A 17171-nucleotide genomic window follows, 5' to 3' on the forward strand; every position below is an offset into this window, starting at 1 on the left:
CCAAATGATATTCCACTTAGAAAGCCAAACGGCTATGGTGCTGACCAGATCAAGAAGATTATGGAACACAAAGATAGCATTATTTTTGAATTGACAAAAAATGACGACAGTGTGTCCAAATGACCAAAGTGGTCTAGTTTATGACATTCTTGTAGCACATTAGCAAAAGTTACCCCAGCCTAATTAACAGTCGTGCCAATAGAAGCGTTGAGGAATTATTCAGATGTGTTCCTTCAAGTTAGGAAATGAACTGGTCAGTGGTCAACATTTTTCGGAAGGTTTGTAATGGCACGACTGTAATGCAAGACATTGTAATGCATATAAAAACATTTAGGCATGTAATTTGATTATCATAACATATTTATATATACAACTGATTAACTATGTGCACTATAGGATAAATTTTGTACAATTTTGTTTAACGGAAAAATGACAGGGAAACAACGAAATTTGAACAGGTGTCGACCAATCAAATTGTGTATTTCACCATAGTTAGTGTATATTTATTATTAATAACGTAATTTTTGGGAAAATGTTCGTGGGAAAGACATTCCAATGGTGTTGTGACGATGGAAAAGGACCTGGGAAAAATGTATGCATCTTTATATAGACTAAACATAATATTGTACGCTACATAATTGTATTATTAAGGGGGCAATACGTCATCATCATCTTCATCTGAGGCTGCTAATTCATACACATCATCATCATCACTTTCACACTCAGAGTCACTCTCAGAATCATGATCTACTGATTTCGTGCACGACTCCCCACAATCGCTGGAATTATATTCGATGACGTTGCAAAACCCGTACTTATGCTGAGGTAAAGACGACACTTCCAATACACTATCACTAAGTGTTTGACGGAGCAAGTACAATTTATTTTCTTCTTCATATGCCCTTTTTTGCATGACGCACGAAAGACCTCTCATGTGAAGGGCATGGTCTGCGTTGTGCTTCTCGACGATTTCCTGGAATGTGGCCTTTCTTACCAAGTGATACTTAACCAACCTTGCTACCTCGATGTTTATTAACTCAATTTCTTCCTTACATCTTTCAGTAAGGCAGTGAAGATCGATTACAGTTCTTTTCACAGAGAACGGAACGTTGTTTTCGTCGTCGTCAATACTTTTAAAGTCTTGAAAAAGATAGGATTCTGGATCTTTTACATCGTCAAACGCAAGAAAACTCGGGAGTCCTTCAATACGATCACACCAAATATGCTAGAGAGGCATTGTACTTCTCTACTGAAACCTTCAGCGTGTTTGTCTTTTTCGTGATCTGCCTACTGAGCTTTATTGCGATCTTTTGACCGTCTGAAAATATTAGAATTTTTACAGAGTAAATTATTATCAAGAAAAAAAACCGAAAATCCTGCCAAAGGAAATTTACGTGTCTGACTGTACAATAACAAATTTTAAATCTAAAACATTCCGTACTGCATGTGCGCTGCATATTAAAGAATAAACATACACATGCATGCATAGTGTACCTGCGTATTTTTTCTTTAACGTCAGTAGAAACGCCCGTTCGACTGCCAAAGAGTACAAGCTCTCCAACACGCGGTTCTTTCTATCTTCTTCAAGAGATCGCACAGCTGTATTGTACTTAACGTCGCCAACTTTCCACCTTCTTATGACGTGATGTTTTCGCTCCATCGATTCAACGGTCTTCAATGTTCTTAAAACCAAATGTTGGTAAAATGATTTTTCTGAATAATAATCGTGCATATGAGTATCATATGAGCATATGAGTAAGACTCACCGTCTTCTTTTCCTTACTAAATCATTAATGGCATCATGATTTTCAGCATCTTGGGCGGCAATACTGTGTCTACACAATTAGAAATGTACAATTTTTGACAAAACGTTCTAGGTAAGGATTAAGTTACCAAGTAAAGGAAGTTACACAAACCCAAGTTCTTGCAAATACGACAAATTCTGAACATAATCTGCTTCCCATGTCACAGGCAATGTTTTCTTTTCTTATGGAAAATAACCAATCATTAGCTTTTTCTTCTTTTTTTCTTCTCAAAAATTTAACTGAAATAATGTTCTCTTGAAACAAATATTACTAAAGATACAACACGCAAAACGCAAAGTTTCTATAATATCTTACTGGTTTTTGACAACAACAGCGATTTCTCTTCTTCGGACCAGAGTTTCACTAAGTTGAAAAAAAGATATGTTTACCGAATTGATCGATCCTATGCTGAGCGTAATGAAGAAGCGCATCAGTTAATGTGTCGACTCGACGTCCAGTCGTCATTTCTTTAGTCATAGAAGCAAATCCTCTCAGGTATGCCCATAGTCTCTCAATTCCTTCGCCATCAGTGAGCCCAAAGTTGGTCATTCTTCTGGGACTGAAAGCAATCTGTATAGAAAAGAACGGCGAACAATATACAACCTTTACGTACTGACAGAATACATCGCTTTCCAGACTACTTATATTTTTGGGGAGTGAAAGAACGTTGGGAATTGGCAGGCGTTAAGCCAACTCAACTATCAAATTGATTTCCAGGAACATACGCGTCAGTTTAGGATGTACTTTTAAAAATCCGTTAATCATCAACTTTTTTCAACTCCTTTAGTGTTCGGAAATCAGAGAAAATTTTTGTTCTTGAACTATTACATACAGTAAGGTATGTACAGTATCTACAAACCTGACACGACGATTTGTGGCCATAACAATGGAACACAGGTATAGCTAAATCTACTTTTGAGATGATATCTTTCTTGTCATTCTTCTGAAAGAGCAAACAAAAAAAGTAAAATTATAAATTTAAAAGTATATATTTACATGCACTGTAATTCGATCTTGTGTAGCACAGTACAGAATACCTTATATATACAGTATGTACAAAGTCAAAGAAGTTATTATTGAAATTTATGACATAAACACAAATTTTTTTATACATGGAAAACGTCGCCATTTTTCATGAGTTAGGCAATCACCAATAAGCCGTTACCTTCAAGTGAGCGCTTAAAGTGCAACTTATATCGTACGTAATCTTGACATCTACGCATTCTGTACATGAGGAGAGCAAACGTTCTACCTCAAACATTGAGTACGCAATTCTATAAAAACCATGAACAGACATTGATCAGACATTGTTATTAGGTAACCTGGCCGTTACCATGAGGAGTTGACAACGTGCAAACACAATCTCGTTCCCCGAGATTGCGTGCAAACATGGAAAAACAGTTTACCTTTCGCCATGCTTCATATTGATAAAACCTTTAGGATATTCGTGTCTACAGACCCGCCCAAACACGCCTTTTTCGTCAAACAACTTGTTCCTTCCTTTTGATCGCAACATATTGTCCACCTCTCCAGCTTTAAACTCATTACAATCCTTTAAAATATAAAAGAACACACTGTATAATTTCATATAGGTCTGGGAGCTCACTAAACCAGGGACTCGAATATCTTTTTGTTGGAAAAGTGATGTACATTCATATTTATATATACACATATCTTCAGCGTAAGTCAAGTGTTTTCAAATAGAGAGGTTTAATGTTACCCCATGCTTATATAAATCTAACGACATTTTACTATTATATATGCAATTTAAAATTTGAAAAGATTAGTTAATTTTTTAACCGTGGGGGCTTCTTTAGCATCTCTAGAATAGTCGTCAACATAGCTGTCCACTTCACTGCAACTGGCAAAAAAGGTATCACAGTGCCTAGGAGGAATTACATTTGCACCAGCTGATTTTTTTCTGGTCAGCCCAAAATATCCATCCATAGATTCGATCATGACATTTTCAAGTGGAGTACCATCTGTTTTCCCCTTGATGAAATGAAACAATGTTTGTTCAATGAGATTGATGGAGTTATTTTTTATGGTAGTAGTATAAGTATAATCCTTATATCATGTCGTGATCCGTTCTTATGAGTTGAAAAGCTTTGAAATAAATATTCAATGCAAACACATACTGTGATGGAAATTAAAATTTACAATATTTGGACGTTATTATAAATGTATAATAGGCAATTCTACCATTTTGTTTTCACTGTTTTCATGCAAATGTTGTTACAAATAGCTCTTAAGCACATATAATTTATGTCTATTGTGCTTAATCAAATTACATTAAAAAATATTTACTGCACACTCATATCAGGACAAAGAGGACACTCCCTATCAAGGGTAGGCTCTGGAAGATATGGTCTCATAGTCCTAAATAAGTATTGGTAATACCTACAATATGTAAAAGAATAAATGTAAAGGTTAAGTATAATATAAACACTAAACTATATTTCACAAATGTCTACACATGTGGATAGCAAACATTAATGCCACTAATAGTTGATTGGTATGAATGTACTGCATCAATTAGACACAAAGCATGCACAGCTTGTATTATAACACTACTATTTGATTTAATGAAATATAACTAAAATATTTACCGAAATTCATCAAACAAATCGCTGTTTAATACTTTATAAACATTTTTAACCTATAGAAATATTAAATATTCATACAGTATATACATATGTTGTTACACACCACATTGTCACACACGGTTGTTCGAAAGGCGTTTAGCTTAAACGGTGGATAAGTTCTAATAATAGATCATTTTGTTTTCCATTTAGAACTTATCCACCATTTAAACTAAACGCTGTACTAGACTATGATTCAGATTGGATATGGTTCTCACCCATTTCGGTAGCATGTTTGATTTATTTAACTTCAACATATCACAAAACTTCTTAAGAGATACATGACACTCCAATAGAAGTGCTTCAGCCATCATCAAAAGTTTGAAGTGGAAAGCAACTAATGGTCGTGTTGCTGAACCAGGCCATAATTGTAGTTTCACAAGGGTTATACAGCATCATCTTCACACGGACAGAACAAAACCATTTTTTTGTGCCGGTAACCTGTAGTATAATTAAATTATGATATTTGTACATTATAATGGCACATACAAGGTGCCTCCAAAAAACATAACCTCCATATATACATATCCCAAAATTTAAAATTTTGATCAATAAACTGAAAGTTTATTGATGTAATGAATATGGATACTGCATGGTAACTCTCAAATGGTAGTAATACATTTATTGTTTATTATGCACTTCTACTCTGGACACAATCTTGCCCCACCTCCCACTTTCCAAATGGTTCCTCGGCCCTAGACTATAGTTGGTAAAAAGTTAGCTGTCAGTACTGTACTGATGAAAGTACTGTATCCAGTTTTTAAAGACTGTTAATACATTGTCTATCAGGGACTTAATTACATAACATGCAGAGTAAATTACTATTTGTTACAAATCTACAATAACATTTCAATTACACCTTTATACAGACTGTTAAATACTGCAACATACTACGAAAACTCACCATTCTGATCTATACACATAACAAGTCTTCCTTCTGCACAAGGACAGTTTTTTTGATGAGGCAAAGACAACACAGAGTGATTCATCATTAATGGCACAAAACAGCTATCCTAGGCATAAAAAAACACATATATATATATATATATATATATATATATATATATATATATATATATATATATATATATATATATATATATATATATATATAATATTCCAGTATGTTAGCTTGTAGGTACACAAGTTTACTGCAGTTAATAATTATCATACACATATAATCTATTACAATTAGTATATGCCTGTTACAACTCACAACACTTTCCCCTTGTATGGTATTTAAAATATAACAAAATATTCGGCAACACTTGCTGTTTGTGGACTAATAATTTCATTAATTTGAAGGTTTACAACAGTTACAGTGTATGTACATATTAATTGTGAAACTGTGAAAGAGTATTAAGCCTGTAAACCACTCATTAAATATTATTTAAATATTTGCAAACCTTAAATATTTCCAGTTGATGGAAATAATTTCGATATTCGTGGGTTGATTTTGCACAATCAAGACAAAAATACTGCCTTCGACCACATTCCACACACCGACAACATGCATGATTCTTCTGACACGCTACACATCTTTCAGTATCAGAATCAAATGCTTCTTCTTCAAGCCGAGCTTCTAAGAGACTTTGCCTTATGGCGTTCCAACTATTGTTCTCTTAATGCGGCGTTGATGATGCTTAGACAGAGATGGATATGTGGTTTTGTGAGTTTTGTCAAAAGTGTCTACATTGTCATTGAAGTCTTCCGAGGAAAATACATCTGGTTCTGTGTTCACATTTGTGCCAGGAGTGTTATCGGACAGACGAGAATATCTATTAGCTAATAGAGGTATAGCTCTAGAGAACTTCTTTCCAGTAGTCGACTTCGTTTTCACACGAATTTTACAAGAATGTAATCGTTTTACAACACGCCGCCCCTGCCTGTCGGCCATGTTTTTCTCTAACTTAGCAGAAGTGATTACCAGACCTATGAAAATTCCTCGGCCAGGTTAGCGAGGTGATCACCTGGTACAGATATAACTGGCGTTCTAAATCATAGAATAGTCAGCATATGTGTTTTAGAACACGAGGAACGGGTGGCATTTGCACACATTAATTAAAGCAGTCTCTGCTGTTGGTGATGTGAACACGATCAGAATGGTGGCCCGCCGTTTACTTACGAGATAACCAGGCAAGATAATTTTATCTTAATTTTTTCAGTCACCTTGTATGCTTTGATATAGTACTGTTTAAAACCACAGTTGTGTATATTTTGACAAATTTTAGGCCTGACAAATACTGTCTAAATATATACTGTAAATAGGTCGGCAATAGCCTACACTGCTACAGTACACATTAATGATTTTCTTATTGATATATTGTGTATATATTATATAACATGCTGGAATAAGGGACATTAATATCGTTCACATCGGCTACGTGCGCGTGTAAGGGCAAATTTTAATCAAAAGGTTTTATTGTTATTGTTATTATCGGCTCTATCGTGATGTATCATCTATATTGACGCGGCGGCCAAAACACAAGGCTTTTCATGCTGAAGAAACTGAAAATATATTATCTAGTTTTTTGCCATAGCCCATAGGGTCGCTATTCATCAAAACGCGAATCGTATCCTTTAAAATGCGTACGAACACGTTTATTTTTTAGATCAATCTCTTTAATCTCAACCTCGTAGAGGTTATTGTCTTTCGCCTCCGTTTAATTGATTTTTTTCCAGATCGAACTGCAAATTTGTGGACAAAACATTGAGGTTTGCATAATGTGCGCTTTGGTCTAGACACCATACTGTTTTACAAGGCGCGCATTTTGTAACAGAAAAAACTGCAAACTAGTTTGAGCAAATGTTCATCTCAATAGGGAAAGAGTTTGATATGCGAACCCACGCTTTGTTCCACGTTATCGACGGGGAAACGATAGCTGCAATTTCACCAAATTTTTTTTAAAAACATATAGCAGTACTTATTTTATTATTAGTGAATAAATGTAAGGTGTGAGATTCGAACCCATGCCCCCCATTGTGGACCAGAATTCCTAACTTCATTCTTGAGTGTATCGCCTTTGACCACCTGCCCAAGTTGCTTAAACACTGCCGATTTAAATGACCAATATTTATAACGTTTATTATACTATAGTAATACTTATTATAAATCGAATTATTGTATAAATCGAATTATTGTATAAATGGAATTATTGTAATATAGCGTCTGCGCATCAGCGCCGAAATCCATGTTCTATAATTTATTCGTCGAAATAATTTGTTTACAATTTGTTGCAGCTTACTTCTGCCAATGCGGAAATTTTGTGTGAAATTATGCGCCATCGGGATTTATGTAGATCATTGTATCATTGAAATTTCGGCAAGTTCGCAGTTTTGTGTCCTCTGCCAACAAACGTTTAGCTGAGCGAAAGATAGATATTTAGTTCAAGGAAGGAGTAAGGGAAATATACAGTCTGAACGTGAGAGCTTGCCGTTCAATGTCGGTTTAGAACAAAGCCAGTACATATGCCGAAGCTGTGTGAACGCTCTAAAGAAGCGGCGTGCATTAATATCACAAATATCTGACATTGAAGAACGCCTGAAAGAGAACCACGACTGTAGACAAACGGGACAGAACAAGTATAAAACGCCCATGCCCTACCAACACTGTTTCTCCAATTGAAGAGAAGATTTGCCGTAGCGAAGACCCAGTTTTGCGGTCTAACGTCATGCATCACAATCATTATTTGAATCACAATCATTATTAATTTAACGCATTAACAAATCAGAATCTATAATTGAATATGTAGCTCATCAGATCGCGTCCCCGGGGTTCGTGCGGACGGCAAGCTGGTTAGGACAAGCTTTTGGTGAATTGTTTTTTTCACCATCTATGTTACGTAATCCGAAAGACTGAAATCGAACTGTTAAGGCGCAAGTAAGTAGCGTCAAAAATGCGTAGAAAGTGGTGGATGATTCTTTTACTAATAAAGGCCTAGCACATTATATAGCTTTATAGCTATGTTTAGCCACGAAACAGCGAGAGGATTGCGACTGGCGCTGATGTGTGAGCACTCAAGTAAATCTCAAACAGCAGCCATATTTTACGCACATCGTGCATGATGTTCTCCGACGACCAGAATTGCCTTTGTTGAGATTTAGGTTCGTTTCCTCGGTAGAGTGCTTTTGGACGTTTTTTGGTGATGGTTGATTTAAGTGGTAGATTTCGTTCAGGGAACCGTTGATAAAATATGTTCTATGCCTCAGCTGTATTTTGCGTTTCTGTGTAATGCAAAACAAGGAAAATTCTTTAATTTGCTCTGTTGTTAGCTAAGCCATCCTTAAAGCCCGCCGGCCACTGGAGCTATCCGCTGAGCGTCACTCATGATGGTTGGCGTAAGAAAGTTCTTGTAATGTGCGCTGGCGTTTTGAGCGCTTTGCGGCTCGTGCTTTCCGATATTTTAAATAGTTTGCACTCTTTGGATACATGCAACATAATACATAAAGAAAAAGATTTCGTTTATTTTGATCAAAGCTAAATCAATTCCATTTTAATAGTTTATGATGTGATGGTAATTATATACGAAGGAATGATATATTTGAATCAATCCAAAACTGAATTTATGCTAATTGGCTCACGACAAAGAATAGCTACTTTCCAATCAGACCCATGTTTTAAAATAGACGGAATTCCTATATACAAGGTTTCACATACAAAATCTCTAGGAGTTCACCTTGATGAAAATCTATCTTGGAATATACAGATCAAGGAATTAACAAAAAAAATTGCTTCTGGTATTGGCGCTTTAAAACTCGTTCGTTCATTTGTCCCAGTTGCAACATTGTATTTAATTTTTAATTCCCTTGTCCAGCCATATTTCAATTATTGCTGTACAGTTTGGGAGAATTGCAATAAAACCTTGGCAGATAAACTTCAAGAACTACAAAATCGCGCAGCGAGAGTTTTGAACTTTTCAAGCTATGACACTAATGCCGACATCTTACTCGATAGACTTGGCTGGAAAAAGTTATCTTCCCAACGCCAGTTTCAAAAGGCTGTCATGGTTTATAAATCACTCAATGGACTTGCTCCACAATACATGGGTTCCATGTTTGTAAACCGTGACAGTGTCAATCCTTATTCGTTGAGAAACACAAATAGTAAGCTGGCTGTTCCTAAGCCTCGCACAAACTATCTCAAGAATAGTTTTAGTTATAGTGGTGCGATGCTATGGAACAGCCTACCGATTGGGCTACGGCTAGCAAATAACCTATCAAATTTTAAAGCGGGCTGTTCCAAATTATTTTAATCTACATTCACATTTGTATTATATTATATTTCTTGTATATATTCCTTACACGGCTCTCATGAAAAGCAGGTATATTAATTATTAGTTTGATTTATCATTGTAAATATTTTTGTAGTCTTATTTTGTAATTCATAATCTTGTCATTTGTCAGCATGAAAATCCTGATTGAGAATACCGTGTGTAAATAAAGTTTAATAATAATAATAATAATAAGGACTTTGTGTGGATGTTAACCTTAGTGGAAAATGATCATCTTAGTGCGTCGATCCAAAAACCACATGCGAAGAGTGCGTTGTGCAAAATTTCGTTGTGGTTCTGCATAGTGATTCACACGGTTATATATTCAATCAGATGACGCCAGCTCTAACCCAAAATTTTTGGTAATTGCATGTAAAGCAGTTCAAAATTATTACCGACGGTCGGGACAAAATCATAACTTTAAATACATCGCATCTATTTTACCTATTTACATGTAGCATCAAATTTAGTATAACGACTGCCTAAAATAGACAAAATACTTCTCGACGTTTTAACCTGAGGGCTTTCATCAGGAGAGTTAGTATGCAGTTACTACCTCTCTTAAGTCGTTATACCTGATTTGACGCGAAGTTAAATGTTCGAAGACGCTGTCACGCTGCTCCCTGTTATATTGGAACCAATTTATACGTATATCAGTTATTTATGTCAAGGAAATATTTTTCAATTATTTCCGAAAATGTCTTCGTTCGTGTCCATGGGATAGTACAAAGATGAACTCTTAGTGATATTGTAACACATATTTTCATCCAACATGGCCGCAGGTGCAACACATCGCCACCTGTAGCCATCTGTGTCCGCACCGATAACAAATCTTGCATAAGTGAAAACTTCAGTGATGTTTTTCGCACACCACTGATCTCGAAGACTCTGTACTCGATATTCTGAAAGAATTGTGAAGCATGTTTCTATTTGAGAAAAGTTTATTGTGGGTGTGTACAACAACATTACTAAGGCCGGTTGTATGAAAGTCGGATAGCGCTATTTATTCATCGCTTTAAAATCGCCCGTTGTTTGCCATAATTTTGATCAAATCTTAGTATTCCTAAATTACAGATCCTCTTTAATTAATGTTTTTTCTAAAGCTGAAATTTATCACTTTTCGAGCAATTTTAGAATTGTTGAAAAAATCACTACCGGTGGATAGTGCTATCTGGGTTTCATATCACCGGCCACTGGTGTTTTTCTTGTTGTTTTTTTCTGGTGATGCTAGAAAAATGAACATCCGTGATCCTACACATGGGTTTGCATTTTGTCAAGAATGGCTGACAATCGTGTCTCTGACGGGGAACGGAAAAGAAATACTGTTTCAAAGGCATGAATTGCTTATTCATTGCAACTAAAATAATAAATAAAAATGATATTATAAAATTATCACAAAGTACCTGGAATCTCTGCTTCGGATCCATGTCGTACAGTAACGATACCAAATGTATGATTTCTGAAATTTCTCCATTGGAGAAGATTTCCGTTAACATTCAGGACCCCGGATGCAATTCCTTGTATAATATTTGCTGTCAAAAATTGGCTCCAGAGATTTAACCCTGCGAGGCTTCCTTGAAATGCCTGTGCGCTCTGAAAACCTCCGCCATAAGAATCCAATTCCTGGCCGAGAACCACGATGCCTTTGGAAGGTATTGTGGAACCTGTCGCTTTGTGATTCGTTCCCAGTTTTTTTCCATCTTGATAAGTCTGGACTAAACCATCACTGCTTCTCCACTGCAGGCAATAAAAATGCCACGATGTGTGGTTGGAAATCACAGGCCTTAAAGACAGAAATACAATACAATTTAATTGATGCCTTTCTCGGTCAGGCATACAATCCTCGCCAAAACCCTTGACTATACACTCTAATTGATTTTTAGTTTTTTACGCAAGACATCAACATTTCTGTGTCGATTTTCCCCCTCGCCCCCTTAATGAATGTTGAGTCCATGCTAAATGCTTGAATGAGTTTTGACACATCACCCAACTTTGATTTGATGAGGAAAGGGGGAGAATTTTAAAATCTATTCCTTGACTGCTGATTGTAGTGTCAATTAACACCGAGTGTCGTCAATGTTTTCACCAGGATTGGACGTCGAGTATGAGATCTGATTTTACAATGTTGTGAAGAAGATTCGCAATAGTTAACGTATAATGAACTATTTGGCATTTCTGTGCGTCTGGGACATCATGATTTTTGTGTAGCAGGAGTCGAAAGAGAACAAGTCAGACGTAATTCGTAAACCTTCTTCAGAATTTTGTTTTAATGCACGGTAATAAACATTGATTCATTTACGGTTCGGAAGTTTACTTTGCTGCTGAAGCTCACTTAATTGCACTCACTTTCGCGAATAACAAAGTATTGCTGAATAATCTCCGGAGGCTGATCAAATCTCCGGATTTGCGTAATTTATAATGTCGAACTTTTTGTCTTTATTTTGGTGGTGGGTAACATGGATTATGTAATTTAATTGCTTTCTATAGAGTAGCTAATATTTGTTGTGCATGATTTTTTATATTGAAATTGAGAAACAAATGTCCATTACTAACCCGTTTTTCCTCGATTGCTGGATAGAGAGGTCCAATACAAAGTCATTAAATAGAAAGACATCAATTTCACTATCATACATTGGACTTGAGTAGGCAAATACACCAGCATATGCGCGTAAAAATTTTGCCCAAAAACAAATGGAGAAGACCGTGATTTCTTCATGGACAACGTCTTTTATTATTACGTAGTTCTCTTTTGAAGGGGAGGGAAAATCCATCTGGTATACAGACACCGACCCTGGCAAGAAAAGTTGATAAGCAGCAGGCTAATTATTCATTTAGCCTGTCTCACCCAAGAGCATTTTTATGAAATTTGATTTTCAATATTGTGATAATATTCGCAACAGTTAACGTTCAACTTGACATTTCTGTGTGTGTTGGATTTTTAGAGTCACAAGAGGAAATTAAACGGCAACGGACTGGAAAAAGTGGTTGAAATTTCAGACGACTGACGTTTGGGAGGGAAATTAAATAGCATCATTCAGAACGGTAATAATGATGAGCTGAACTGTCATTCTTAATTTTTTTACTATTAAGGAGATTTCGCAGCGACTACGAGTACGAGATTCGTCATTCTCGCGCATTTTCGCTTACCCCATCAGCCAAAACTAGTAGTCGCCGAGCTTTCGAGTACGAGTTTTTTGTCAAATATCGTACTCAAAATTGCAACGACTACGAGTTTTGTTTTTTGGCGTATGCAAACAACGCGTGATAATGACGAATTTCGTATATGCTCGTAGTCGTACTTGTAGTCGCTGCTAGAGTTCCCTATTGTTGTCTTCGGGTGCTGATTTAACATTTTCCCAGCTTTCCTCTTACAGTCTATAATCTTACCAGCCTAAAGGCAATTTAGTATCATTTGTTGTTTTAGACAAACGATTTTCATGAGGTATGCTTGGATTACGCATACTTTTTGGTTGAAATCCGCATATCGGTATAAAGTGAATCAAATGCTGTAATCCTGCAGTCATTTTCACTGATGACCTACTGGAGCTTAACTTAATAAATTTTATATGAATGTATTCGTTTCAATTCGTTTCTGGGAAACATGGCCAACGGAGAGGTCATACTTACGAGAGTTGTGTAGATCACTCGAGGTTTCTTGGAAGACTGTGCTTGCCGCAACCTTGGACTTTATTCCATACCACGCGAAGACATTACCGTTTTCAAACAATGGTCCTTTGTTTGCCATTAATGATAAAGCATGGCCATCAATTTCATAGCTCCAAACATTAAGTCTGCTTTGATGGCTATTGTGCGCCATACCACCATCTAAAATTTAAGTGACCATATTAGTGTACCTGCAAGGTAGGAGTTTCTGTGGGCGTTATAAGCGAATAAAACTACATAGGCTATTACAAGAATACGACTTGTTATCATTTCAGAGGTAGTATTTTACGTAGTCATACCCTTTATAGTTTGATTTGTCAAGTTTAATTCTGCTAAAAGCAATCCTGATCTTAATTGCTCTAAAATATCATGTTATCGCAGGAGATGTATACAGTAAATAAATAGTGGGATTTTTTTCAGCAGAAGGCAGTATAAAAGGAAATTTTTAGGGTCGAAGGGCATTGTCAGTGGTTGTGTGCAGTTGTTTGCGCATTGTTTTTAAATTCTCTCACGTCTCTATGCGTGCTCTTACTCTTCGAAACACAGGGCAGTCAAAGCACGCTTTTTACATCCGTTCGACAGCACGGAAGCAAATAAGGATCAAGATTAACACGTCGCAAGATTAAAGTAGGAGATTTCGACTTGATTCTGATTAGCGTTTCATTTGTCTTAGCCAGTCAAATGTCAATAATGTTACCAGGCAATTACAGGTATACGTGGATTATTTTTAAAAGCATTAAACTGTGGCTTAATTTTATCGTTTACAAATCGAAGAGAGTATAAACTGATACTATACATTTCGAATGCGCATCAAATCATGAGTTATCCTGACAGTACTATTATTGCAAATATCACGGATAGATGAGTGAACATTAAAACTTATAGTGAAACAAATTACAGTAGAAAGGTATACAATTATAGAATTTTGTTACAACCTCGTAACTTATATGTTTCTTTTTTGTCGCACGATACGAAAACAACTTACAGCCAAACCACATGTGGTGAAGTTAGACGAATTCATGGATCATGCGCATGCATGTAACTGCGCAAAACCACAATGCCTCACGACCCTACAAATTTTCTTTTTTCTGCCTACTAAAATTATTATTGTTGAATATTTAACTTGAATGGCGTAAAATCACTTAGCGAAATTGATAAACTTCATCGAGTTAGGGAACACATTTACATCAATTTTTAGCCTTTTTAACCCTCGGTCAGCGTTAACCGGCTTTTGAGCAATCATCCACTGAGCATAATAAATAAAATAGCATAGCACTTACGTAGAGAAAGTCTTTCTTCTGCATGAAAGGTAATACTTGAAGCTACATCATGCATAATGGAGACCAAGGAACCATCGAGATATATCTTCCAGTGGCCAGAATCGCTTGACCATGTCGTAGACAAATGGTGCCAGTATGCTGGAGATTCATTCCAAAACCATGGAATCTTTGCTTTCCTTTTAAAATTATTAAACGATTAGTTAATTCACGGTGGTCATATTCGGCAAATTTTCGCCCAGTATAAAGGGCTCAGTCTTCTTCAGCGGTCTGCACATGGAAATTAGAAGTTTTTCGTTTTACGCACTGCTCTCAATCACCCGTTCCTCGTGTTCTAAATCACATATAGCGAGAGTTCTAAATTTTAGAACGTCGGATATATGTGACAGAGGTGATCACCTAAGCATCCTGTGAGGTATTCATTTAAGGTAGCTCTACGTATTTTTTTCTCTATTGCGCGGTTTGTCAATATGGCGACTCATTCGAGGAGTTATGATGTTTTAACTGACGAGCAAAAGCGTGTCCTAAGGTCTTTTTATGACAGCGGTATGAAAACTACAGCAAAGGATATGCACAAAACGATAATGCGAGCTGCTGATGAGGTTGGGTTAAGCTACGAAAGAGTTAAGGTAACATTTACAATCATATTGTTTAATATTTTTTGATAAAAATCGTGTATGACATAGTCACATACACATCCCCTTTCGCTCATTCACACTGATACTGTCTCGTTAATACAGTTATTGAAATAGGACAATAGGTATTGACATTGTGCTGGTATAAAAATTCCGAACAGTTCCGGACAGTTTATTAAAATTCATGAATAATCCATAATCCATTGCTTAATTTGCATAAATTCATAGTATGATAAAGTATGGCCGCGCCGAATGTGATCAACTGTGAATAATATACTGTATACTCACTGCCCTGGCAGATTCCAACGAATGATAAATGTGTTCTTTATGTAGTATTATTATTATCACCATGTGATTTTGCTTTCCCATCGAAAGTCTTTTGCCATGACATGTCCCTTCCCCTACCTGACCTACTTTAAATTGGCTAGAAAAACAATTTATACAGTGTTTGGAAATTTCAAATTTGGCTAATTAAAAGTAAAAATATATTACATATATAATGTTACAGAAGTGGATTGGAAATGAGAGAAGGAAAAGAAAAGTAGTGGAAGGAGTAGAAACCATGCAAGAAGATACTGGGCAATCAGAAAGCCATGTTGTTAAAGGTCCTCCGCTAAAGCGTTCAACTTCAGGTTTCAACATATTTACATCAAAACTCCTCAGCTCAGGTATGAGAGCATAGCAATATGAAAAGCTCTGGATAAAAAAGCTTATTTATACTACATGTATTTGTAACTAGCTGTAAGTTCTACGACTGGTGTTAGTAATACAGCATCTTTGGGAGATTAACCCGGTCCCATTGCTGGCTGGAGTTTTTGCATGATGAGTGCAATTCAGTGGCGTAGCCAGCCCAACTATTTGGTCATGCAATGCAATATTTTCATTTATTCATTTATTTAAAAATCTATATAAACATAGAAAAATTTGCATAGCATGATCAAAATAGTCGGGCTGGCTATGCCACTGCAATCATCTGGTGCTAGACAGGGTAAAATCTGTTGAGCAGCTTAATCTATCGAGCTGCTTGTTGCCACCGGCCTCACTGGCAACTGGTTAATTAGTGAGGAATGTTCATCAATGACTACAGTGTATGTCATTTTCTTTGTAGATGAATGTAAGGAAATTGAGTCAAAATCTGAGAAAATGACCTTTGTTGCTACAAAGTGGCAGTCTCTGAGTGATAGTGAATGAAGTGTTTGGCAGAATGAAGCTAAGAATATTAAAAGAGTTGTGCCATCACTGCTAACATTGGAAGAGAAAAAAAAAATTGCAAAGTCAAAAAAAAATCTCATTAAAGAGGTGAAAAGATAATATATTGTAGTCCAAAATATAACTAACCATAACTGTGGATACCCCTGTTAAGATGATGATGAATGCATTTTTTAAAATGATGACTGCATTTTTGAATTTGTTTGCTACATGGTATTTTATTTGCCATTACCACTAACTCATTGCTGGTGGGAGCTTTCTTGTGACAAGTAAAATTGCCTGGTATTAGACAGGATAAAATCTGTGGCCAGTTATAGGTGGCCTTGCTGGCCATGGCTTAACAGATTTTACTATATCTCATGTAAGGGACTCAGGTGATTATACTCATCAGTCATCATGGAAAAGCCCATGGGTTAATTATAATAGAATAATTATTTAATAATTTTAATATCTTTAATTCTTAGCTAACATATCTTGAAAGCCTGAGATGTGAATCAGCAGTTCTTATGCACGACTCTGGAACTGGGACTGTTAACCAGTATGGATCAGCAAAAGGAGCACAGTTTCTGCTGCAAGATAATGCAGTGGCATTGAAGTTCATGAATTTTTTCGGTAAGCGTATTTTTAGCATAAAAATTTAAATGCTCGCAACCAGGCCTTTGAGGATGAA

General features: G+C 36.2%; 3 protein-coding genes and 1 long non-coding RNA gene across 4 annotated transcripts; 1 reads left to right on the plus strand and 3 right to left on the minus strand.

Annotated features, from left to right (window-relative positions):
* Positions 1-468: 468 nt before the first annotated feature.
* On the minus strand, positions 469-3552 carry LOC114540132. Its single transcript, XM_028560417.1, has 6 exons — positions 3526-3552; positions 3212-3357; positions 1767-1835; positions 1495-1682; positions 1395-1402; positions 469-1225 (listed from the first exon to the last, which is right to left on the minus strand). Exons 1-6 carry the CDS (start codon positions 3550-3552, stop codon positions 647-649), a joined length of 1017 nt encoding a protein of 338 aa, XP_028416218.1. The 3' UTR covers positions 469-646.
* A 19-nt stretch (positions 3553-3571) lies between these two features.
* LOC114541317 lies at positions 3572-6365 on the minus strand. Its single transcript, XR_003689246.1, has 4 exons — positions 5854-6365; positions 5352-5460; positions 4666-4888; positions 3572-4464 (listed from the first exon to the last, which is right to left on the minus strand). It is a non-coding gene; the product is annotated as an uncharacterized LOC114541317 (long non-coding RNA).
* A 4031-nt stretch (positions 6366-10396) lies between these two features.
* LOC114540141 (neuronal pentraxin-2-like) lies at positions 10397-11671 on the minus strand. Its single transcript, XM_028560425.1, has 3 exons — positions 11622-11671; positions 11121-11500; positions 10397-10619 (listed from the first exon to the last, which is right to left on the minus strand). The coding sequence occupies exons 1-3, from the start codon at positions 11669-11671 to the stop codon at positions 10399-10401; spliced, it is 651 nt and encodes a 216-aa protein (XP_028416226.1). The 3' UTR covers positions 10397-10398.
* Positions 11672-15127: 3456 nt separating this feature from the next.
* Positions 15128-16483, plus strand: LOC114540150. The gene is made up of 3 exons (XM_028560432.1): positions 15128-15286; positions 15801-15960; positions 16401-16483. Exons 1-3 carry the CDS (start codon positions 15128-15130, stop codon positions 16481-16483), a joined length of 402 nt encoding a protein of 133 aa, XP_028416233.1.
* The last annotated feature ends 688 nt before the right edge of the window (positions 16484-17171 follow it).

This window comes from Dendronephthya gigantea, unplaced genomic scaffold, assembly GCF_004324835.1.
Source record: "Dendronephthya gigantea isolate DGI-Jeju-01 unplaced genomic scaffold, DenGig_1.0 000003F, whole genome shotgun sequence".
NCBI lineage: Eukaryota > Metazoa > Cnidaria > Anthozoa > Malacalcyonacea > Nephtheidae > Dendronephthya > Dendronephthya gigantea.

Excerpts from the sequence above, each read along its gene's own strand:
- LOC114540132 (XM_028560417.1), bottom strand. The coding sequence starts at position 3,552 with ATGTCGTTAGATTTATATAAGCATGGG. Across the intron at positions 3,358-3,525 it reads TAGATTTATATAAGCATGGG|GATTGTAATGAGTTTAAAGC; the intron begins GTAACATTAAAC and ends TATATTTTAAAG. Across the intron at positions 1,683-1,766 it reads TTAGTAAGGAAAAGAAGACG|AACATTGAAGACCGTTGAAT; the intron begins GTGAGTCTTACT and ends TTTGGTTTTAAG.
- LOC114540141 (XM_028560425.1), bottom strand. The coding sequence starts at position 11,671 with ATGGACTCAACATTCATTAAGGGGGCGAGGGGGAAAATCGACACAGAA. Across the intron at positions 11,501-11,621 it reads GGGAAAATCGACACAGAAAT|GCCTGTGATTTCCAACCACA; the intron begins GTTGATGTCTTG and ends TCTGTCTTTAAG. Across the intron at positions 10,620-11,120 it reads ATCCGAAGCAGAGATTCCAG|AATATCGAGTACAGAGTCTT; the intron begins GTACTTTGTGAT and ends CAATTCTTTCAG.
- LOC114540150 (XM_028560432.1), top strand. The coding sequence starts at position 15,128 with ATGGCGACTCATTCGAGGAGTTATGATGTTTTAACTGACGAGCAAAAG. Across the intron at positions 15,287-15,800 it reads TAAGCTACGAAAGAGTTAAG|AAGTGGATTGGAAATGAGAG; the intron begins GTAACATTTACA and ends ATAATGTTACAG. Across the intron at positions 15,961-16,400 it reads ATCAAAACTCCTCAGCTCAG|ATGAATGTAAGGAAATTGAG; the intron begins GTATGAGAGCAT and ends TTTTCTTTGTAG.